At 35.1% G+C, this 25,207-nt stretch overlaps 1 protein-coding gene across 2 annotated transcripts in view; it reads left to right on the top strand.

Moving 5' to 3' along the window:
* Positions 1-20,516, top strand: part of Hook1 (hook microtubule tethering protein 1) — a 47,654-nt gene extending 27,138 nt beyond the window's left edge. Inside the window, exons 11-22 of one of the 2 annotated variants that reach the window (XM_090334735.1) lie at positions 791-992; positions 3,304-3,414; positions 4,838-4,925; positions 5,002-5,062; positions 7,565-7,705; positions 9,170-9,263; positions 10,972-11,006; positions 11,339-11,421; positions 12,014-12,114; positions 15,485-15,586; positions 17,935-18,003; positions 20,317-20,516. In XM_090334735.1, coding sequence (XP_090190861.1) covers positions 791-992; positions 3,304-3,414; positions 4,838-4,925; positions 5,002-5,062; positions 7,565-7,705; positions 9,170-9,263; positions 10,972-11,006; positions 11,339-11,421; positions 12,014-12,114; positions 15,485-15,586; positions 17,935-18,003; positions 20,317-20,487 — 1,258 coding nt within the window. In that variant the 3' untranslated portion in view covers positions 20,488-20,516. Of the gene's footprint in view, positions 1-790; positions 993-3,303; positions 3,415-4,837; positions 4,926-5,001; positions 5,063-7,564; positions 7,706-9,169; positions 9,264-10,084; positions 10,129-10,971; positions 11,007-11,037; positions 11,174-11,338; positions 11,422-12,013; positions 12,115-15,484; positions 15,587-17,934; positions 18,004-20,316 lie in introns of those variants that run through there. The other variant, XM_090334736.1, reaches the window with a different exon arrangement.
* Positions 20,517-25,207: the final 4,691 nt, after the last annotated feature.

The following is a 25,207-nucleotide window of genomic DNA, read 5'->3' as shown; positions in this document are numbered from 1 at the left end:
TTGGTGGGAGTGTAAACTTGTTCAGTCACTATGGAAAGCACTATGGCCATTCCTCAAAAGCCTAAACATAGAGCTCCCCTATGACCCAGCAATTCCACTCCTTGGCATTTACCCAAACATCCAGAAACAAGGACATACAAAAGCCACTAGCACCACAGTGTTCATTGCAGCACTATTTACCATAGCAAAGATATGGAACCAACCCAGATGCCCCTCAGTAGATGATTGGATCAACAAGATGTGGTATTTATACACAATGGAATTCTATGTTGCTGTCAGAAAGCATGACATCACCCCATTTGTTAGGAAATGGAAAAGACTTGGAAAATATCATATTAAGTGTAGTAAGGAACATAGGCTCAATGATTTCCCTCATTTGTAATAATTAGCGCACATCTAGGACTCTCCTAGCAGAGGATAACAATAGCTCAAAACCTAGGTATATATGGTCATATAGGATGAGACTAAATGAAAGAATCTCTAGGATAAGGAAACAAGAGGTTTATCTTATGTGATTGTTGTTCTTAATGTACTATCTTCTTTCTCTTCTCTTTGCCCTTTGGTTAATCTCATACTGTTAGTGTATCTGACTTTGTTACCTGGTTTATTGATACATAAATATGGTCATTTGTTTATTTGAAATAGGAAAGGGAGGGGAAGAAAACAAAATTATTGGGAGGAGTGGGAGAGGAAATGGAGACAAAACCATGACTTCAAGCCCCAGAACTGGCAAAAAAAAATGTGTATATACTGGTTTTTGCAAAGTAATTTTTAATCGTCATGATTATAGGGCTACTTCTGATAAAGCAAGTAAATTGGAATCAACAGTGGAGATATATCGTCAGAAGCTACAAGATCTAAATGACCTTCGCAAGCAGGTGAAAACACTACAGGAAACAAACATGATGTACATGCATAATACTGTTAGCTTAGAAGAAGAATTAAAGAAGGCAAATGCAGCACGAACACAACTAGAAACATACAAAAGGCAGGTAAGAAAATATAGTAATTTTTAACTGATAAATTTAAAGTTCAATGTGGTACTTCATGTAATCATTAAAGAATGATATTTTAGGGGCCGGGAGTTTAGCCTAGTGGTAGAGCTTGCCTTGCATGCACAAAGACCCGGGTTCGATTCCTCAGTCCACATACATAGAAAAAAGCCGGAAGTGGTGTTGTGGCTCATGTGGTAGAGCTCTAGCCTTGAGAAAAGTCCAAGGACAGTGCTCAGGCCCTGAGTTCAAGCTCCACAACTGGCTAAAACAAAGAAAAATAATGATATTTTAGCATTCATAAGCAAATGGAAAGCCTTGGAAAAAGTTATACTAAGTAAAGTAAGCTAGACCCAAGAGAAAAAACATAGGTTGCATGGTTTCCCTCATTTGTGGTAGCTTGAATGTGATTATAAATCTAAGTATACATGTGGGTGGTTAACAGCAGGTGACACATGAATTAACTGAGTGTGATGGACTCTATGGAGAGCAACAGTAGTCTAATTCTTAAACTAGACTGTATCAAAGCCCACCAAAATAAGTACTAGAAATCGATACGTGCAAGAAGGTAACAGGAAGGCCCAGGGGGGGAGGAATAGAATAAAGTGAGAAAGGAGAGGGAATGCATGCAAGAATTCATTGTATATACCACAGAGTTGAAAATATAAGGGAAGCTAGGCACCAGTGACTCAAGCCTGTAATCCTAGCTACTCAGGAGGCTGAGATCTGAGGATCTAGGTTCGGAGCTAGCCGGCGCACAAAAGTCCTTGAAATTCTTTATCTGCAATTAACTACCAGAAAATCAAAATGGTGCTTGGCTCAAGTGATAGAGTGCTAGCCTTGAGCTGAAGAGCTCAGGAACAGTGCCCACTCCCAGTTTAAGCCCCACAACTGACCAAAAATAAATAAAAGGAAAATAATAAGGGAGAAAGTGGGTTGAAGGAGGAGTGAAGATACTGAAGTGATGACACAGATCAAGATGCTTTGTACACATAAACAAGTTTCTTCAAAGGCAAAAAAAAAAAAATGTCAGTGCATAACCTAAGATTAAGGTAAGTCAGAGAGAAGGGATAGGTTTGGAGGGATGGGTAAGAATGTTGGAAGGGATGACATTAATCAAGATGCACTATAAACTGCTTTGCTGAATGGCAACTCCTTTATACAACTACTTAAAGATAGTGAAGGTATTTTTTAAAAGAATGATATATAATTGGAAGCATTGTATATAATAAGTTATGAGCTTGTTCTGATGAACTTCTTCCTTAATTTTAAGGACTGAATAGAATTTTGATTTACCTGAGTCTTTAACATTTCTTAATAGACTTGGTTCATTAGTGTTTATGGAAATTAGAGTTAAATATATGGTATAGACTGGACTATATCAAATATATATATATATATATTTTTTTTTTTTTTGCCAGTCCTGGGCTTGAGCTCAGGGTTTGAGCACTGTCCTTGGACTTTCTCAAGGCTAGAGCTCTACCACTTGAGCCTCAGCACCACTTCCAGCTTTTTGCTATGTATGTGGGGTACCGAGGAATTGAACCCGGGTCTTCGTGCATGCTAGGCAAGCACTCTACCACTAGGCCAAACTCCCGGCCCCTCAAATATATTTTGTTTCACTATTTTTCGGTGAACCAAATGAAACCATTTGAAAAGCATAATTTTTAAAGTTATTGGTGTAATTATTGGTTGAGCATTTCCCATTTTATATTAATTCCTTTAACAGACAGTTCAAAGATTAGGAATGTTTTTTTTCTTCCAAAGGCTGTTTGGATATTTCTACAATTTTTGTAGGTCATATAAAATTATCAATACAGGTAACTAAGCCTTTTTTGTGTGTGGGGGGGGGGTCATGGGGCTTGAACTCTGGCCTGGGCGCTGCCCCAGCTCAAGGCTACCACCCTATCCTGGAGCCACAGTCCCGCTTCCCGTTTTCTAGAGATTTATTGGAGATAAGAGTCTCTTGGCTTTGTATTGCCCAAGCTGGCTTTGAACCTTAATCCTCAGATCTCAGACTCCTAAGTAGCTAGGATTACAGGCATGAGCCACTGTGCCCAGTTGTAGTTAAGTCTTTTTAGCCAATGAGAAGCATCTATGTCTGTCCTTTCTTTTACCAAACTGGTTTGAGGGCTTTGTATAGCCTGAGGGCTAGATATTCTCCCAAGACTAGTGTTGTTTTCTAAACACTTTTAAATACAGTATAAATTTTAGTATGAACATTTTATTTCCAGTCAGTTGTTTCATTCACTTAAGGTCTGTGGTTATTACATACTCCTGACTTTTGCTTTTTTTTTTTTTCTGACCAAAGGTTCAGGACCTTCACACCAAACTTTCCTCTGAATCCAAAAGGGCAGACACACTAGCATTTGAAATGAAGCGGCTTGAAGAAAAACATGAAGCTTTGCTTAAGGAAAAAGAGGTAATCAAAAAGATTTATTTAGTGAGGGACAGTTCATTCTTTAATGGTAATGGTATCTACCAGTTACTTTCCTGAAATTGAAATTGAAGTCAAATAGTTGGCATAAAATGAAATTTTAGGAAATTACTGTGACCTCATTCCATTTCTAAATACCTTTTATTTTTGATTGGCATGTGTGAATGATATGTAATAATGAGTTACACTGTGGTATTTTAGCACAAACATACAATGTGCATGAATCAAATCATTACTGTTTTTCCAGTCCACACCCTTTCCTATTGAATGCTATTCTATGGTTTAGTTAATTTTCAGTGTACACAAAGGAGAGAGAACATGCAATACTTGTCTTTCTGATTTAATACCCTCTAGTACCATCCATTTTATTGCAAATGATAGGATTTCATTCAACTTTGTGTTTCAGAAATTTTCTGTGTGTGTGATTGTGTATACATTTTTCAGTTTTTAAAATCAGTTCATTTGTTGATGGATAAAGAAAGCAGATTTCTAATGAAACCTTAACCAAGATTTTAACTTTTAGTTTACTTATTTTACTTATAGAGTTTCTAAATTAATAAAGACTAAGTTTTCAATGGCTTTTATTGTATTTATGGGAGAGGAATTTTGTAGCTACTCGTGTCTACCTGTAGTTATTTGTTTAAATAGTTCAGCCTAGAGCATTTATCATCTACAACCTAAAGAACTCTTGATCAGTTACCAGTTTACCTTTACATTACCTTAATGAATTTACAGGGTTTGTAAACATAATATTTTAAATATGATTTTTGCTAGCCCTTAAATATGATTTTATATTTATAAATTTTATAGATTCTTGGAACATAACTTGAGTATGAGCCTTTTGATTACAAAACAGGTTTTTTATAAGTGTAGGCTGTAAAATAGTAATATGAAATACTGTTATGATATCCTTGGGAAATGGTATTTTCCTGAAATTAACTTTCAGGATGATCAGAACCATTTCTTTCAGTAGAACTTTACAGTAATAATAAAACAAGTAACTGGTTTGCATTGCTTGCATGTCAGCCCTTATTTTAGATATTTGACTTCCTCTCATGTATTAATCAAAACATCTTTTCAATGTCTTTTTATATTAGTGTTCAATTTTGATAATAAACTAATACAAAAAATATACAACTTGCCCAGGATAATGGAGCTAAGAAGCAATGATGAATTCCAACTCTGATCCATGTGCCCTCAAAGTTGATGCTCTGAATCTATCATGAAAGTTAATCCTTTGATTCAGAGATTATTACTTTGCTGAAGAAATCAAAACTATGTCTGATGGTGGTACACACACACAGGCACACATCTTAAAACTGAAACATTTTATATTAAATGATTATTAAACTCAGTTGTTGTAAGCCCAAAGTGTTAGCAATGACTTAAGTCAGCATTTGTTTTCCAGAGGCTGATAGAGCAGCGTGACACTCTGAAGGAGACAAATGAGGAGCTTCGATGTTCACAAGCACAGCAAGACCACCTGAACCAAACTGGTGAGTTCATTTTTTTTTAAAGATTTAAAAGCAATAATTGGCTTGCTGAAACACTAATCTATTATTTGTTCTTTAGATTCATCTGCTACAAAAAGTTACGAGAATCTTGCTGCTGAAATTATGCCAGTGGAATATAGGTAAATTTGTTTCAACTGATTCAGTCTGTATTCAGTATTAGAATTGTCATTTGTTTCTTTTGTTTCAAGTAACATATGTAAACCTTTCATTTTTGGAGTTGGTTTGACACTATAAAAACTAATGCCAAAAAGTTAGTAGCTTGCTCAAGATAATAGCTAAGAGAGGTAAAAGGACATAGAGGAAGAGATACTCAGAAAGAAAGAGGATTGAGCAGAAATTTAACAGAATATGAAGTTTAAATGTTCCTTTTAATCCACCTTCTAGCTTGGCCTTTCATGCAGTTTACTTCTAGACATTTAACTAATCTACTGTTTTATAATTTTCTTTTTCTTTTTCTTTTTATAGGAATAGTTTTATTTATTCAGTGTACTCTATATTTTTTTGTTGTTGGTCCTGGAGTTTGAAATCAGGGCCTGAGTGCTGTCCCTCAGCTTTTTTGCGTAAGGCTGTTCCCTTTTTGCTTTAGCCATAGCTTCACTTCTGGCTTTTTGGTCATTAATATAAGAGTCTCACAGACTTTCCTGCTCCACTGGCTTCTAACTTCAATTCTCAGATTTCATCCTCTCCTGGGTAGCTAGAATTGAAGTTGTGAGCCACCAGCACCTGGATACTTTTCAGTTTATTGCAGTGTAACTGATCACTTACAAATGTTCAGCTCAGTAATTATAATTTTACTTGTATAGTTGGCTTTATCATGTGTGATACAACTCCCAGCTTCCTTGCATTCTTTTTTTTTTTTTTTCTTGCCAGTCCTGGGGCTTGAACTCAGGGCCTGGGCACTGTCCTTGGGCTTTCTCAAGGATCACTCTACCACTTGAGTCATAGCACTGCTCCCAGCTTTTTATGTTTATGTGGTATGGAGGAATCAAACCCAGGGCTTTATGCATGCTATAGGTAAGCACTTCTACCACTAGGTCATGCTCTATGCCCTTCATTGCATTCTTAACTAGAGAGTGACATGTACTTTTTGATTTTTTTTCCAAGTCCTGGGCATTACCTCAGAGCCTCAACATTGTTCTTGGGTTTTCTCAAGGCTAGAGTTCTACCACTTGAGCCACAGCACCACTTCTGGCTTTTTCTGTTTATGTGGTACCGAGGAATCGATCCCTGAGCCTTGTGCATGCTAGGCCAAATTCCCAGCCCATGATTTTTTAAATCTCTAGTGTTTTTAATATTTAATATTTTAATATGCAGTTTTGATGGACTGGCCTTTTCAGCTCATTTTTATATGCCTGGAAATGACAAATTAACATGAATGTCTGTTTAAATTTTCTAAATCAGACTTAACATTAATTTAAAAAGTTAAAAAATTTTTCAGGAGCAAAATTCCATAAATTCACTAGATGGCATTCTAAAGTTTACACCATGGTAGGTGGTAAGGTCACATAGTGTGTTATAAAAATAAACTAGCTATATGCAGTTCACATAGCACAATACTGATTTAACTTTAGATTAGGTTTTACCTATATCATTTAAAGTTATAAAATCATCTGAAAATGAAAAGCATTATAACAGCAAACCTCTGATGAAGTGCATGATAAATATGGAAGCTACTGAGCTTTCTTAGTGAGGAGTCAATCATCGTGTTAAAATTAATTTTAAAAAGAGCCCTGTTAACTTGTATTGTAGAATTATGGTGCTGTCATTTAGGAGCTGGAATTGGTTGAAATCATTTGCTTTGGGACAATATTGTTTGGGAGTCTCCTCAAGTTATCATTTTACTGTTTAATATCAAGCAGAAATTTGCATTTTAATGCCCTAATTGCATTTTAATTATGTGTATATAGGAACTGAACTGGCGGTATAGCTCAAGTAATAAGAGTACTAGCCATGAGTAAAAAGCCAAGTGAGGGCACCGTGTCATAAGTTCAAGACCCAGGGTTAGCATATACATAAAAAATGGATACAAATTTTAATAATTTCTCCTCCTCCCCAAAGCTGAAGACTTTTTTGCTTATTGTTGTAAAAATATATTTTAATATTTTATACAAATTAATTTTTACATTTACTGCTTTTCACTTATATCGTTTGAGAAAATACCTTGAGTAGTTTATAAGATTCTAAACTCATATTATCTAGAGATATAATAATTTAATTACATATAGTGTAGTCCCTGTTGAGGTATAGACTGTCAGTGTACGTAATTTTTGCTTGTTTTGTTAATGTTTTTAAATGCTGGCTATTAGCAGTATGACAAAGCCAAGCACCAGTGGCTCACACCTGTAATCCTAGCTACTCAGGAGGCTGAGAACTGAGGATCCAGGTTCAAAGCCAGCCTGGGCACAAATGTCTGTGAGACTCTTACATCCAATTAACTACCAAAAACCAGAAGTGACTCAAGGGGTAGAGTGATAGCCTTGAGCTGAAGAGTTCAGGGACAACGCCCCGGCTCATGATTTCAAGCCCCTTGAACAACATGTAAAAAAACCAAAAGACAGGACTTTCCCATTTGAAAAAGCAGGTACTAACATTTTTTTATTAAAAAATGTTTTCAATATCAGGGAAGTGTTTATTCGTCTTCAGCATGAAAATAAGATGCTTCGCTTACAGCAGGAAGGGACTGAGAATGAACGCATTGAAGAACTGCAGGAACAGCTAGAGCAGAAACATCGCAAGATGAATGAACTGGAAACTGAGCAAAGGTAACTGCTTTTCTGGTCATCATAAGTCATGTGATTTAGTTACCTCTCTGTGAAATCATGTCCCATGCAAGTGCTAATTATCTTTGCATTATCTAGAAGTAGTTTGGCAGATGTAGGAATGGGTAGATTGGTGGTATTCTCTTAGCACTGTGTTACTTTGTTAAAGAAGCAAGTGATTTATTTTAATCATATTATTAGAAAATAAATAGAAGCTTCAGTAATTTTATTAGATAGATTCATAATTGACAGAAAATGAGTAAGTCACTGCCTCTGTAGTAGAGGACATAGGTAAGGCAGATTGTGAAGTCACTTTTGAATGCTACTCTGTATTAACTCATTAACTGGCAGTGGGAGAACTCCTCAGACTCATTCTCATTGTCCTCAACTGTAAATGTCCTAACCTTATCTTGTACACTTAACTGCTGCCAGTGTCATGCTTCAATTTAGTATGATACTTAAAACAATAATTATATGGAACTTAACTGTGTACCAAGTACTTTTAAAAGCATATTTTTGTAAGATTCACTCTTAACTTTATGAAGTGTAGTAACTATGATTATATCTTTTTTGTGGATAAGGAAGCTTGTAAGTTCTAGATTCTACATTTGAATCCTCTATCAATCTGATTTCCTGAGTCTCTGCTTTTAACTGGGATAGACTTCCATAAGGATGTTTTAAATTATTTATCAAATTTTCTTGGATATTCAGCTGTGGGTAAAAGCAGGTTTACATTTTTATTACATTTTAATTTTATTAAGTGACCATTGACTTACTATTTTGTTTACATTAAAAATACTGATTTTTGAGCTTTTAGATGTAAAAGTAATTGATGTAATAATAAATATATAAGTACATGATTATCATTTTAAGATAACTATAGTAGTGAGGTGTTCTAATGAGCAGGAGTATGTTCTAATGAGCAGTTGTATCAGTCAAATCTACATGTAGCATCTGTGTGTATGTGTATGATGAAGGGAGAAGAAATAACTTTTGCTAAATTCTTGTGAATAACTCAAGCAGAGTTTTAAATAGCATTTTGCTTAGTTAAAGTTTATGGTAGTTTTAATGTCAATTTGTTTAGTTTATATCAACGACACAAGAAATGGTGACCTTTCTGTTCTCTCAAAACACTGAAATTGAAACAAACAAAAGAAAGAAACCTAGCTTTTACTTGTTAAAAACACAAATGAAAGAAAATTGACCTGTTTTCTAATTTTTCTGCCAGTGAGAATGTAGTGTAGATAGTGTGTTTGCCTTTGGATATCAATTTTTTCAAGAGAGAAATTTTAAAAGTCTTAATTTTTTTTTGTTTAGAAGAAATCTATCATACCTACCCACAAGTAATTGTTATACACTTGTTGTTACTACTGTAGGTACCTGAAATTACATGATTACACTTTTATAGAACCCTAACTTCTTTGATATTAAATATAAATAAATGCATCATGATTCATTTAACAATAGGCTGAGCAAAGAGCGCATCCGAGAATTGCAGCAGCAGATTGAAGACCTCCAAAAATCTTTACAGGAACATGGCTCCAAGTCTGAAGGAGAAACTGTAAGTAATACAAAACATAATAACTCTGCTGCATATAGATTCTCCATAATAGTCCCTTGTGCTGAAATTAATATTGCATTTGAAATTGCAACCTATATCCTTGAGGGTACTCTTAAAATACCGTATATATCTGCATAACAGATGCACTGATTTTTTGCCACTTGAACCCTGTAGGTCGATTATATGCATTCTATGGTGATTTCTATCTCTCCTTTTTAGTTACACACACCTAAGTCTATGATACTACTTGGTTGAAAGTATGGCACAGTGAGGCCTTTACAACTTTGCATGGGCTCCAATAGATCTCTAGGAAATAAGTCCAAATGAAAATAATCAACTATCAAAAGCCATCTAATGGGAAAATAAGTTATTATTATGATGAAAAGATAATTCCAGTAATGAATCACACTGACTTGTGAGAGACAGAATATCAGTGCGGTCATAAAGAGATCAACCCTTAGTTCATCCCTCCTTCCACACTCACAGTTCTGACAGACCCTATGAGGGCAGACATTTAGAACAAATCTAGTATAAAGTCTCTATATCTTAGCATTTTCTATAGTTTGATCTCAAAATGTAGGTAGGAAAGGAAATACTATTGAGAAGGAAGGGTGTATTTATTTTAAAATAACAAGAAAGGTGGGGCTGGGTATGTGTTGAGAAATATCAATTCCCATTAGGGTAGAGTATTAGAAGGTAATGGGGAGGAACTTGCCAGATATGTAGAGATGAAGCTACAGATTGAAAGGGTTGTATTTCCTTTCTGCCTTTTGTATACTTTATATGATTTTCTCTTTTTTCCCTGGGGGCTTGGAACATAGAAATCGTCTCATGCATGGCGACATCTCATATGTGCATATATACGGTATTGTACTCTCTAATATGAATATTTTTAAGACATCTATTTGGAAAATTATATTTTTAGATTGCAGTGTTTGGTTTTGAATTTCTTCATCATTTACTTTAATAATTGCTCAAATTATATTTTTAGACAATGTATTTTAAGCCTAGAATGTGCACACTTAATGCAAAAGAACTTCATTGCAATCTAAAGTACTGGTTTTTTGTTTCTGTTTTTGAATTTGTTCTTGACTTTTGTTCTTCTTACACGAAGTGTCATTATAGCAGCCCAGGTTGGCTGTATACTCATCATATAGCCTAGGCTGGTCTTGAACTTGTAGGCATCCTGCTTCAGCCTCCTGAGTAACTAGGATTATAGGCATACAATCAGATAAAGTGCTTCCTTTCAAAACAGGACATTTTACATTTTAAATATGGTTTTTAACAAAATACAGTTTTTTGATGCTACTATTAAAATACTTACACACAATAAATAATTTATTATAAAGGTAAAACTTAAAGTTTGTAATGATTTTGAATAAATGATTCTTTAGATACTTCTAGTGTTTGATACTCCTCAATATATCACATTCAGCTTGCAATTGCTATTCAAACCCAAATTTAATTTGAATTACATTAAAAAAGTGAGACATTTCTTTTTATTGCTGAACTCTCATTTCCTATTGCCTTTTTTATTTTATGCTAAAAATGTGCATAAAGTTTATGCTGTTAAAAGTATGCTTTTTACAAAATTTAAAAGCATGTGTAGTTTTACCTAGTTCAAAAGGTTGGTAAAGAGATTTAGATATCTGGAAAATTTGCCTTTGTTAAGATAGTCACCTTACAGCAACTTTTTTTAATTTTGTAGTCCAGCAAACTAAAGCAGAAGTTGGAAGCTCATATGTAAGTAAAACTGATGTTTCATTTCAAATAGGAGAACCAAAACACTTCTCGAATTTGTGTCCTTTTCTGACTTGATAATCTGCCCTCATACTGCATGGTTGCCACTACTGTCACACATGAAAGAAAACATGTTCATGGCTCAGCCTGCCTAGCAACCACCTAGACTTCTGCATTTCACAAACCCTCTGGTAGGAAAGTATAATTTCCATTTCATAGGGGAGGAAACAACAGAAAAGTGGCTTTCTTCAGTTCCATAGATGTTACTGGGTGGAAACCAGTTTTCATCCTTAGGTCTGTTTCACTCCAAGCTCCATGCTCTTTCCAATACGTAGGGAAAAACTAACAGAGGTCCATGAAGAATTACAGAAGAAACAAGAGCTCATTGAAGATCTTCAGCCAGATATAAACCAAAATGGTAGGTATTTGTAAAAACTCAATCAGACTCTTCTAAAAATCTTTCCTTTCTAGTTGAAGGGTACAGAAATGATGTATAGATCTTTGTATAATGTGTAGATACATATGTTGCAAATGGAAACCATGCTAGTTTTTATGCTAAGCTCATTATGATATGTCATCTGAAAGCAAACAAATATAAATCTAACAAAGTCAACTGATTGGTATATAGGAGTATCAAACATTATAATTTATTCTAGAATTAATATTATGGAAATTTGAATAAAATAATTTCAAACTAGAGTTAAGGGAACTTAAAAAATAAATAGAAATATGCTCTGTGTTCAATCATGGTAATGTATACATTGGAAGTTGTATTTGCTTATTCAAACTTGATAGAACAGTAGCTAAATTAGAGTATAGGTAATGAGTGATTGAAGGTATGGTGCTTGGTAGCTCAAAAGTTTTTATAAAAATTCACTGTAGATTAAAAATAAAGTTTCTCCTTAAGTTCTCATCAGTCTTTGGAAAATATGTTTTATACATACAGTATTGTTTGAGAATGGAATATGCTAAGTGGGAAATAATTGTTTATGTTTAATTTTTACTACTAGTCCAAAAGATCAGTGAACTTGAAGCTGCTCTTCAGAAGAAAGATGAAGATATGAAAGCAATGGAGGAACGATACAAAATGTACTTGGAGAAAGCAAGGAATGTGAGTGACTTACTTCACACAACTCAAGCCTCTGTGCCTGTATTTCAGTTTGTTCTTTCTGACTGTCCTGCTATTCTTAGAGACACCTGAGGGCAGGCCTCACTGTCAGCTGAAATAAACACATTACTGGTGGGGCATCTTCAACTCAATGAAAGAAATTTACTAGAATGCCTGGCAAGGTGGCTCACACTGTAACCCTAGCTACTCAGGAGGCTAAATCTGAGGTTCAAAGCCAGCCTGAGCACAAAAGACCTTGAGATTTGTTATCTCCATTTAATTACCAGAAAAAGGGAAGTGGGACTGTGGCTCTAGGGGTAGGATGTTAGCCTTGGGCAATGCCCAGGCCCAGGGGTAGTGAGCTGAAGAGCTCAGAGACAGTGCAAAAAAAAAAAAAATTTACTAGAGAAGGGGACTACTGTAACTGTATGGAGTTTTTATTCACTCTTGGCAAAATACTACAATTCTTATTTACTAGAGTCTTAGCTAGAGTAAAAGTAGCTAGAATATTAGTAAAATCTTTCTGAAAATTTAGCCTTTTAAACTTGATTGAAGTTTATTATACTCTTTTTTTTTTTTAAGACCTGGTCTCATATGTAACTGAGGCTAGTGTTGTACCCTTTACATTAGGCAGTTAAATACTATTCTGCTGTTCACCGGACTAAATTTTTCTTATTCCTTATTTCATATTTTTTACTAAATATCCATAGGTATTATTTTACTTTTATGGTTACAATTTATAAGTATTTACTTAGAGAATGTTAATGTAAGTTCTTTTCCATTCATGGAATTAAAGGATTTTATGATGCAGTTTTAATATATTAGTAATATATCTTGTTCATAGTTAAGTTTGCTTACATTCCAGTTTTTACTCCTAAAAATAAGCTATAGGCTTATAAAGCTTTGCTTTATTCTGGTTAGGAACTTTGTTTCTTAGGAATGAATTATGACATTCTTAAGGCAGTATAACTTGGAGCTTGGTGCTGGTGGCTCATGTCTGTAATCCTAGCTACTCAAGAAGCTGAACCTGCTGGGCAGGCAGGAAACTTTTTAATTTAATTTAATTTAATTATTGTATTTAATAGAAGGGTTACATTATATTCGTCAGATATAAGGTGCATTACTTCACAAACATTGATATTCTTTCTCATGTTTTTCTCATCTTGTTTTCCCCCTTCCCTGTCCTGTTTCAAATAACCAAATAAACGTGCATACAGTATACCAGATAACAAGGTAAAATACTGTAACGATATGAGATAACTAAGGGACAGCAAAAGAGATGAGAGATAACATAGTACATTAAGAACAACAATCACTCATTATATGGTGATGTCATTCTTTCTGACAGCATAGAATTCCATTATGTATAAATACCACATCTTGTTGATCCACTCATCAACTGAGGGACATCTGGGTTGGTTTCATGTCTTTGCTATGGTAAATAGTGTTGCAATGAACATCATTGTGCTAGTGGATTTAGTATGCCCTTGTTTCTGGACAATTGGGTAAATGCCAAGTAGTGGAATTGCTGGCTCATAGGGGAGCTCTATGTTTAGTCTTTTGAGGAACTGCCATACTGCTTTCCATAGTGGTTGAATGAGTTTACACTCCCACCAACAGTGTAGTAGTGATCCCTTCTGGCCACATCCTCTCCAGCATCTGTTGTTGTTAGATTTCTTGATCCTGGCCATTCTAACTGGAGTGAGGTGGAATCTTAGAATTGTTTTGATTTGCATTCTTTTATGGCCAGATATGTCAAGCATTTCTTCATGTGTCTATAGGCCATTGTTATTTCTTCTTCAGAAAAGACTCTCTTTAAGTTATTGGCCCATCTTTTAATGGGATGGTTGTTTCTTTGGAGATTGGTTTGGGAGTGATTCAGTTGTTTTAGCTGTTGATATATTTTAGATATGAGGCCTTTGTCCGTTGTATGGTTAGTGAAGATCTTCTCCCACTGTGTAGGCTTTCTAGTTAATTTGCTAGCTATGTCCTTTGCCATATAGAAGCTCTGCAATTTAGTGCAGTCCCACTTATCCAGACTTTCTTTGATTTGTTGTGTTTCTGGGTCCTGAAGATCTTCTCCCACTGTGTAGGCTTTCTAGTTAATTTTCTAGCTATGTCCTTTGCCATACAGAAGCTCTGCAGTTTAATTCAGTCCCACTTATCCAGACTTTCTTTGATTTGTTGTGTTTCTGGGTCCTTATTAAGAAAGTTTTGACCTGTGCCAACGAGACCTAGTGTATCTCCTATTCCTTCTTGTAAAGTTTTCAGTGTGTCCGAGTCTTTGATCCTTTTGGAGTTAATCCTAGTGTAGGGTGACAAAGAAGGATCTAACTTTAAATTTTCTGCAGGTGCTTAACCAGTTCTGCTAGCACCACTTGTTGAAGAGGCTATCTTTCTTCCATTCTTCTGGAAAGCAACTCCTTTTGCAGTAGCCTTAAAGAAAATAAAGTACCTAGGAATTAACTAAGAATGTAATGACCTTCTTGATGAAAACTTTAAAACCCTGAAAAAGGAAATTAAAGCAGAACTGAGGAAATGGAAAAACCTCCCATGCCCCTGGATTGGAATAATTAACATCGTGAAAATGGCAGTCTTGCCAACGGCTGTCTAAAAATTCAATGCAATACCCATCAATATCCCAATGTCATTCTTTAAAGAAATAAAAGAGGTAATCCAAAATTTCATATGGAATAATAAAAGACCCCGTGTAGCAAAAACAATTCTCAGCAGAAAGAACAGTGCAGGAGGAATTACAGTACCAAACTTTAGACTATTACAGATCTATAATAACCAAAACAGCTTGGTACTGGCACAAGAACAGGTCTGAGGACCAATGAAATAAAACTGAGGACCCAAATATTAACCCGCAGACCTTTGGCCACCTAATCTTTGAGAAGGGAGCCAAAAAAGAATAGAAGTTTATCTAAGTCTTTACACAACATTCTTACCAAACATCTCGTTTTAACCAACTTTTAATATTTTATCTATATGTGACATAGCCTTCTTCTGTCTACAAGTAGAATCACCAGTGTAGGTTAGCCTGATAGGGGATTATATATTATATAGTAAAGTGGTAATGACAGTAAACAGTGAGTTATTGCTAAGAATTTCTCTATGCCTTAAACTCTACAGTCAGCAAGTACTGTAATTTTCTTATTCTCCATTCAGAAAAACATAAAAGAGTTGCTTTAAGATCTCAAAGCCTGAGCGACAGAAGGGCTAAGTAACTATCCAAAAACTGAGCCTTTAAGAAACATTTTTGTGGGGAATACGGTTCTTTCTGTTTTTGTCATGAGTTTTTATGCCATTTCTTGACTATAGTAAATTCGTTTATTACAATTAAATTATAAACTACATTTCATTTCAACAGGTAATAAAAACTTTAGATCCCAAGTTAAATCCAGCATCAGCTGAAATAATGCTACTTAGAAAACAATTAGCGGAGAAGGAAAGAAGAATTGAGATCCTGGAGGTAAAACTTTTACCTGCTTTTTTCCTTTGTTTTTCCTTTTGTCATATGTGTACCATTAATGATTGGGCATCATAAAAAGTTAGAAGTGTTGGTGTATATTTATTACAGACTGTTTCAATAATGTGCTGGGTTGAAGTAACACAAGGTATCTATGCCCTTTTTATTTGCTCTGTAATGGTCAGTCATATGGCTATATTGCCTTTCTGTAGAGTCCTGCTACCATGCTTCTATTAAAATTATGCAGAAGTGATTTCATTCAGAAAAGGAGAGAAAAGTAGTTGCTTGCTCCCTCAAAAAAGTACTGGCTGCCTTCAGCTATCTGGGTTTATTTTTCTTTTTTTTCATCTAAGCCTAAAAATCTTTAGTTGGGATGTTTTAGGAGAAGAAAATGATCATGTATCTCAGTAATTTCCTCATGAACTGAAGTAGCAATCATGATTATTATATAGAATTCTAGCAATAACAGCCCAATGTTTTTATCTCAGCAACTAAAGTCACAGTTGTGTGAAGTTACAGTAATAAATAGTGGCATCACCTCATTTTTGCTATACTGTTTTTATAAGCTCTGGTAAGTATGTCAGTATGAAGTTGTATATTCTGAAATATTTGTAATTTTGTATGTTCTAGTTTCTTTTGCAAACCATTTTTACAAAACTGCTATTTTTTTATACAGTGATAATTATTGGGGCTGCTCCTGAAGCTAATATATTCTGGCCTAGATATGATCATAAATAGAATTTAAATAGCTAGGAGTAGGGGCCAGGAGTTGGCCTAGTGGTAGAGTGTTTGCCTAGCATGCACGAAGACCCGGGTTCGATTCCTCGGTACCCCATAAGTAGCAAAAAGCCAGAAGTGGTGCTGTGCCTCAAGTGGTAGAGCCCTAGCCTTGAGAAAAGCCAGGGACTGTGCTCAGGCCCTGAGCCCAAGCCCAGGACTAGCAAAATAAATAAATAAATAGATAGATAGATAGGAATAATCCATTTTGAAGAAGCATGTTGTGTTCATGTATCTTTTTCTGGTACTATTCTTGAACAAGGGTATATGGACTGTAGTGGAAATATTTCATAACAGCTTTTACACCATCTCTTTTGTATATCTAGAATATATCCAGAGTATATACAGACTGATGTGTGCATGTTCAGAACATGTCTGAAAGGCACTGGAATGGATTGTCTGTCTAAAAATGATTATCTGTGTGAAAAAAATGCTATTCTTCCAGTTCCAAGTCAAATGTCTTTTCCTCTATAAAACATTCTGTGTATTGTTTATATAACAACAAATCTAATTCCCCACTGAGCCAGTGTTCTTAATTCTTAAACTCTTGGATTCATCACAGAGAAATGGGTTTTATTTTTATTTATTTTTGGCACATGTTTGAAGTATCTTGAAGACAAAGCTGTATCTTCAGCATTAAATATCATATGAATCGGAGAGTATTGGCAACATCTTAAAGTCCTCGTCTTCTCTGGTCCTCAGTCTATACTTATATAAAATTATAAGTCAACTGATAGCTCTGAAATATCAGTTGTTTGTTTGCTCCACTACAGATCTTTGAAGTAGGTCCCCCAAAATTATGATGATAAAATGTTTTATCTTGACTGTAAAGTTTTGAGAAAAAAAAAGCCCAGTTATGTTTACAGTATGTAGGTGTTTAGTTTCTGTGTGTTTATCTCTTCACACATGAGAAAGAGAAATACAATGTAGATAGCAAAGAGCCTTCTTCCTGCCAGCCCTCAAAGGTTGCCTGTACCTGAAAGTTGTGCCAACCAACTCAGTCAGTGGAATTACAAAATTAGCTGTGTTCAAGTAACTAAGAAAAGTCTATCAGTATCCATACTGTTACATAAATATTTCTATAGGTTTAGGATACAGACCATCAAGAACTGAAAGAAATATTTATGCTAAGAATGTAAATGATTTTATTGCATTGTATTTTTTTAAAACTTTATTAACTCTTTAGTTTTGACTCCTACATAACTCTTTAGTTTTGATACTGAAATGAAGATACAGAGAGTCACATTTAAAGAATGTGTGTGTATGTATTTTAGTCAGTTTTATGAAACTGTTGATAAATACAGGGATTACTTGTACATTTTATGCAATCATGGGACTTGAACTCTAGGCCTGGGCACTGAGCTCAAGGCTACCGCCTTACCCCTTAAGCCACATCACCACAATAGTTGCACTTTTTAATCTAAAGATTGTGATTTGGCTTGCATTTTGATTACTTCATGTGCCTCACATATGCATATTTCCTGTTCCACAGTAATAAAACTGGATAAATGCTTCCATTTTATGAAGCATGTAGGCATTTATGGTGTTTTAATGATTCTCATATTTTTCCCCAGAGTGAATGTAAAGTAGCAAAATTTCGTGATTATGAGGAAAAACTCATTGTTTCTGCCTGGTACAATAAGGTAAGTTTAAATTTAACCAATGCTTTAATATCTAGAACATTGTTGATCAAACTTTTTTGACCGGAAACAATAGATAATTTTATGCCATAAACTAGAACAAATGTGTTTATACAATTGAAACAAAAGTTATTTCTGACAGTGTGCACTGCATATTCTGTTTCTTTAAATGTTAATCATAATTGATTAAATTGATTTCATGACTTTTCTGTCTTTAACACATATAAGCACAGACATAACAGTATTTTTTTATTTTATTTTTAAAATGTTTTTTTGTACTGAAGAGCTTTGAGTCTTTTATTATTTCATTGTATATGAATAATTGTACATAGCATTTTAAGATTTAGTTGACTGTAGTGATACACAGAGGGGGTTATAGTTAAATTTATCAGGTAGTGGGTACATTACTTCTTGAACATTGCTAACCCTTCCCATGTTTTTCTTCCACTTTCCCTCCCCCATCCCTTCCCACTCATCTTGCATATCTCTGCATGGTTGGTGTGATAGCTGTAATAAAATTTTGTTTTAAATTTCTTCCTATTTCTGTAATTAACCCTAATTCTAACATGCTATTTCAAGCTACTAATAGTCATAATTTTAAGTTTAGTGAAAAGAAACTGAGTTTTGTGCTGCCTTACTGCAATTGACATGTACAGATTAGTCAGCATTTAGATTTTGACTTTTTTTCATATATTTTTATTGTAATTAATAGAAGGGTTACATTATATTCGCCAGATAGAAGGTGCATTAATTCACATACATTAATACCCTTTCTTATGTCTTGGTATCCATTTCCCTCCCCCCCACTCCCATCCCTCATCTTGTTTTCCCCCCTTCCCTATCCAATTTCAAATAACCAAATACAAATATATCCAATATATCAGATAACAAAGTGAGATACTGTAACAATATGAGATAACAAGGGACAGCAAAAGAGATGAGAGATAATATAGTACATTAAGGACAACAATCACTCATTATATGGCTTTTGTTTCTATATCCTAGAGGTCCTTTCATTTAGCGTCATACTATATGGCCTTATGTATCTAGGTTTTGCTCTATTGCAAATCTGCTATGAGAGCCCAAGGTTTCTACTGATTATGACAAATGAGGGAAACCATTGAGCCTATGTTCCTTTGAGTCTGGCTTACTTCACTTAATATGATTTTTTCTAAGTGTTTCCATTTCCTAACAAACGGGGCAATATCATTCTTTCTGACAGCAGCATATAATTCCATTGTGTACAAATACCATATCTTGTTGATCCACTCATCAACTGAGGGACATCTGGGTTGGTTCCTTATCTTTGCTATGGTAAATAGTGCTGCAATGAACATTGTTGTGCTGGTGGATTTAGTATGTCCTTGTTTCTGGATGATTGGGTAAATGCCTAGTAGTGGAATTGCTGGGTCATAGGGGAGCTCTATGTTTAGTCTTTTGAGGAACTGCCATACTGCTTTCCATAGTGGTTGAATGAGTTTATACTCCCACCAACAATGTAGTAGTGATCCTTCCTGGCCACATCCCCTCCAGCATCTGTTGTTATTAGTTTTCTTGATCCTGGCCATTCTAACTGGAGTGAGGTGGAATCTTAGAGTTGTTTTGATTTGCATTTCTTTTATGACCAGAGATGTCGAGCATTTCTCCATGTGTCCATAGGCCATTCTTATTTCTTCTTTAGAGAAGACTCTAAGTCTTTGGCCCATCTTTTAATGGGATGGTTGTTACTTTGGAGATTAGTTTTGGAGTGAGTCAATTTTTTGAGCTGTTGATATATTTTAGATATGAGGCCTTTGTCCGTTGTATGGTTGGTGAAGATCTCCCATTCTGTAGGCTTCCTAATTAATTTACTAGCTATGTCCTTTGCAGTTTAATGCAGTCCCACTTATCCAGCCTTTCTCTGATTTGTTGTGATTCTTGGTCCTTATTAAGAAAGTTTTGACCTGTGCCAAGGAGGCCTAGAGTATCTTCTATTCCTTCTTGTAAAGTTTTCAGTGTGTCAGTTTGCCAGTCCTGGGGCTTGAGCTCAGGGCTTGAGCACTTTCCTTAGTCTTTTTCTCAAGGCTAGAGCTCTACCCATTAAGCCACAGCACTATTTTCAGCTTTTTTTTTTTTTCTGCATATGTAGTACCAAGAAATCAAACTCAGATCTTCATGCATGCTAGGCAAGCAGTCTACCACTAGGCCAAACTCCTAACCTTCAAGTGTTTTATTCTCGTTTCTAGAGTTATTTTGCGGATTGAATGTAAAAAAGTTCTTTGCAGACTATCTGTTTAGTCCTGTTACCTACGTATATGTGTTTTTGTTGTTGCACAGAGTCTAGCATTCCAGAAACTGGGGATGGAGTCTCGGCTTGTGAGCGGGGGTGGTGCCTGCAAAGACTCCAGTGCATGTGCTCCTGCCCGGTCCTTCCTTGCACAGCAGCGGCACATCACCCACACCCGAAGAAATCTCTCTGCTAAAGTTCCTGCCACGACTTCTGATTAAACAGCAAAGGAAACCTTAAACCAACAGAAGTGCCCTTAAAATGTTTTGTACCTTTCAACAACAACAACAAAAAAAAACCCACAAAAGATTAAGACGCTTGACACCAGCTATTTTACAATCAAAATGCATCAAATTATTTTTGCCAGCTCACTTCAAGAACAAGGTTTAGACTTAGCTGTCTCTTTAGGGGGAATACATTTGAATAATTGGGATTTAATTAGGCTCATGTCTCAAAGATTTGTCTTTCTAGAGTATTTTTAATGTTTTCATCTGTATCAGTAAGTTAATTTGCACCTTCTAATCTGTAATACGTAGTTTTTCAATGTGTCTAGATACTCATTTTATGCTTTTGTCCATATAAAAAATAGGCTTGTGATAGGCACCTGGAAAATGATAAATCTTTTGATTTTTTTATATATAAGGTTTTACTTCTAGACAGAAGTAAAAGCACTGTATCCATTATGGATATATTTTTCCATGCTGTGGAAGGAATGCTCAGATTTGACTGTTGCATTGGCTTAGCCATAGTGAAAAAGACTGACACGTCACCATTCTCCTATGTCCCTATTGTACACAAGGATTTCTGGAGAGCTTGAAATGTTAAGAATGGGAAATAACCTGACATTTCTAAGAGGTGCCTTTCTGATGGGAAACAAATTGAAATTGTATGAAATATTTTGGTTATTCCTCTTAAGCATAAAACCATCATGGATTCTGCTTTAAAAAATGAATCATGATATATTCATTTTGTGTCTTCATTGACAAGAGATGTTGCAGTGACAAAACACCTTAGTGTCAGTTTAATTTTTCTTTGCTTGCTAAGGAGTATGTCCTGGGCTGAATTTGTAGTATTCATTTCTACCCAAAGTTTGTATTTTCAAAGCTGTTACTTTCTAATTTAGGGTATCATCTTTAAAAGTCACAATATTGGAATGCTAGTGAAGTTGTTTTAAATCTCTGTTGTTCAGTATTATATCCATAGCAACACGTGGCAAGTTAAGTGAAAAATGTCACTTAGTAGTTCTATCAGTAACATCCTTAAAACTCAGCAGCCACCTATGGCAAGTGGCCACTGCATTGAACAGTTCAGATACAAAGCATGTTCATTGGACACTAAATCCTTTTTTATAAACTGGAAACATTCTTTCATTTTGGATGAAAAAAAAATCAAAGAAGTGCTAGAACTATAGCAGATAAAAAGAGAAACTGATCTGTGACATAATTAGTATCTTCCATTTGTATGGTTGAATACTATATATTGTATCAACCATAGTTAATCTTTCCAGTGCTGGGCCTACTGGAAATTACATCTAATCTAAAGATAACTTTCAGTGGAGGAACAGATATAAAATGTTTCTGGATATGTCAGCTGTATGATCTTCGTTACAAACACTTTGTTGTTACAGTATGAAGGAAGCTATACATACCATATATAAGGTTTAGTAAGATGTTATTACAACAACTGGCAAATCAGATCGGCTGTTGTCCTGTGGTCTAGATTTTATCTTAGCCTTTCTTTTCATATGGGAGTGTTGTTTGCCGTGTTACCATTTAGATAATATGGTTTAAAATTTTTGCCACCCAATTTCCTTTTATTCTCTGAAAACTTAAAAATTTCATACTTCATTTGGGGCTTTGAGATTTAGGAACATCTACTTGGATGTTTTATCGGGGGTTACTTCTGTTGACTCTCTCTGTAGGTGTTGATGGTTATTTTTTTTTCCATCTCTGCAATTTTGTTGTTGGTTTGAATTTTTTGTATTTTCTTGTAGTGTCTGCTTGCCTGTGACTTTTAGTGAAATAAGACAGTAAAAATATTCTTAGCATGCTTCTTAAAATTTTCTAACTATTATAGCATTTGGGTATTTTTTGGTTAATAAAGATATCTGCACTGTTGGTGTTTCTATTTACTACTAACAAGCTCCTCAAGCTTCCCATTAGTGAAATTTATTGTAATGAACCAACTTCCATAAGTTAGTATTTTCCAGTTTGATTGCTCATCAATTTTTAGTTATACTTGGAATTTCTAAATCATGTAATTTTTGAGTAATAGCATGAGATTAAATTCCTTTTTTCTTAATAGAGGAAAAGCAAGTCTAATTTTTCATTTTCCTAGTTGATAAGTAGAATTAAAAATGTTTAATATGAGTATTTATACAAAACTAATGTAAAGTTCTGTATTACTATAATTAGTCAGAAATTCAGGAACTGATCAGAAGTGAGATTCTTTTCCACATCTGGTTAATAATGAAATTGACACCCTGTGGGTGGTAACACATTATAAATATACATCATGAACTATGTGATTCACAAACCTGTGTTGTTAGAGAGGCTTAAATTGAATGCCCTTGATGAAAATAAAGTCAGGTCACAGACCAATTTGGAAATGTTCTTTAATTCTGAGCATTTGCTCTATGAAGTCATTTCTCTTTCTCTTTTTAAAGTGTAAGTATAGGAGAGTGATGTTTATGCTGAGATTAACTTAATGTACCAAGAAATATTGGAAGTTTATTTTTTCAGTGACTAAGGCTATGATTTAGTATAGTGAAGAATGTCTTGTCTAGAAATATTAAATTGATTTTCTCTCATAAGCGTCAGCACTTTGGTAAATGGAGTGCTCACCTGAATGCTGTGTAATGCTTCCATGCTACACTTGTTCCTGTGTAGCATGCATCTGCGCTGTACAATGAGGGCAGCTTGTACTCTATAACACACTGTCTTTATTTGGTTCTCACTGTGCATATTTAATGAAAAACATTCCGTGTAAAAGTGTGTGAATGTGGTTGTTTGCATACATTATTACTGTGAATCTGTACATGGCAAAATTAAAAGGAATTTGGAAATTATAAAGCACAAACCATGTAAGCACTCATGCAGTCATTAAACTGGAGATAGCGTACATGTAATGTTCAGTTTGTAAAAGGTTCTTCCTATTTTGTATGGCAAAGGATTTGACACTTGAAAAATAGAAGCTATACTTGATTTATTTTTGTAAGTATTTAGAATATTATTTTAAATAATGATTGTCCAATATAATAGTTGTGAAATGTTTTAAGTAAATAAACTTTCTGCTTCTGTGTCTTTCAGTTGTGATTTGTTCTAGGGGGCATGCATACACATCTATATGGTGGAATAAAGAGAGAAGACATTTAGATTTGTGAAGAAAATAATTGGATTAATCAGAGTTTGTTTTGCTTTTTAATTTTTTTTTGGGGGGGTGTGTTTCTGAAGCTGTGGTTTGAATTCTGGACCTTGTGCACTTACTCAGCTTTTTCACTCACAGCTAGTACCACTTGAACTATTCTTCCATTTTCAATGTGCTACTAGGTGGAGACTTTCCAGGATTTGTCTGACTGGGCTAGACTTCAAATCATCATTCTTAGATCTCAGCCACCTGAGTAGCTGGGATCACAGCTACACGGGCACTTGTGTTTCTTTAAAATGTATGAATGTAAGATGTATAAGAATAATGTTTGGTGTGTCCTCTGTCTCTCCAGTTACACAACTAGCATGTAGGCTTCTTTCGTTAGGGTGTATTCCAGAACATAGATCTGCTGTTTAATCCCTTACTACCAATTCTCCCATTCCTCCTTTACTAATAAACCCCAGTTTACTTTTCAAACTTCTTTATGACTAAGGGATAGTGCCATTTTCTCAAGTTGTGGGATTGTGAATGGTTGTTGTAGGTGTATTGACTGGCTTCCGGTGCTTCCCATATGTAATGCTCAATACTCAGGAGGTCATGTGATCTGAGGATCACAGCTCACAGCCAGCTTGAGCAGAAAACTGGGAGATATTTACCTCCCATAAATTAGCAAAAGTGCTACAAGTGGAGCTGTGGTTCATTGGTAGAGCACTAGCCTTGAGCAAAAGCACAGGAACTGAACCCAAGACTGGTAACTCCCCTCCCCCTCCCCCAAAAACATTCATTCACCCTTGGCTTCCTAGTCTGACTTAGCATGTACATGAGGCAATCAGATACAATAAAAAAGCATTCTTTAAGCAGATCACCTATGAATTTCCAGGACCTAACTGTATTAGCATCTGTGAGTTGTATTCATGGGTTTCACTCTGATGTTTCCAAATATGCATACAATGAATTTTTTTTAGTAGTTTTATGAAAGTTGCCATTTAGCAAGACAGACAAGTATCTCCTGTTCTCCTTTGCAGAAATTAGCCCATAGACAAGAAACGTAAAATCTTTTCTGTTTCAAGGTGGGAACCAGAGGAGAAGGGTTGAAAAAGAGGTAGTAAAGAGGTGAATGTGATCAGAGTACTCTACACACATGTGAAAATATAAATAACTACAAAACCTATTGAAGTTCCAAGAAGGCCAAGGTCAGGGAGTGGTGGAAGAACATGGGGAGGGGGAGAGGAGTGCCATCTGATTTCTCTTGTTTAGACTCCTTTTAGTGAAAGCTATTTAAGAATTCTTTTTTCCATTACCCTTATATCTTGAGATCCCTACAGAATTATTGAAATGGGTATTGCAAATTGACTTCTAGAAAGAGAGTGAAGAGTCCATGTTCTTAGGACAGGGCTTGGAAAAATTGAATTCTGGCTGTTAAAGACTACTCAGGATTTGCTCACTACAGGTAGAACCTCAGGGTCCCCCCATACATCATATAATTTCAATACCCAACCTACACCAAATGTCTCAAAAACAAATGTATTTGTTTTGTGTCTACTTGACAAAGAATTCCTAAGGGAACAATAAGGT

Source organism: Megascapheus bottae, chromosome 6 (genome assembly GCF_031878675.1).
Source record: "Megascapheus bottae isolate mThoBot1 chromosome 6, mThoBot2.hap1, whole genome shotgun sequence".
Taxonomy (NCBI): Eukaryota; Metazoa; Chordata; class Mammalia; order Rodentia; family Geomyidae; genus Megascapheus; species Megascapheus bottae.
This window is presented reverse-complemented; position numbering and strand designations above follow the sequence as displayed.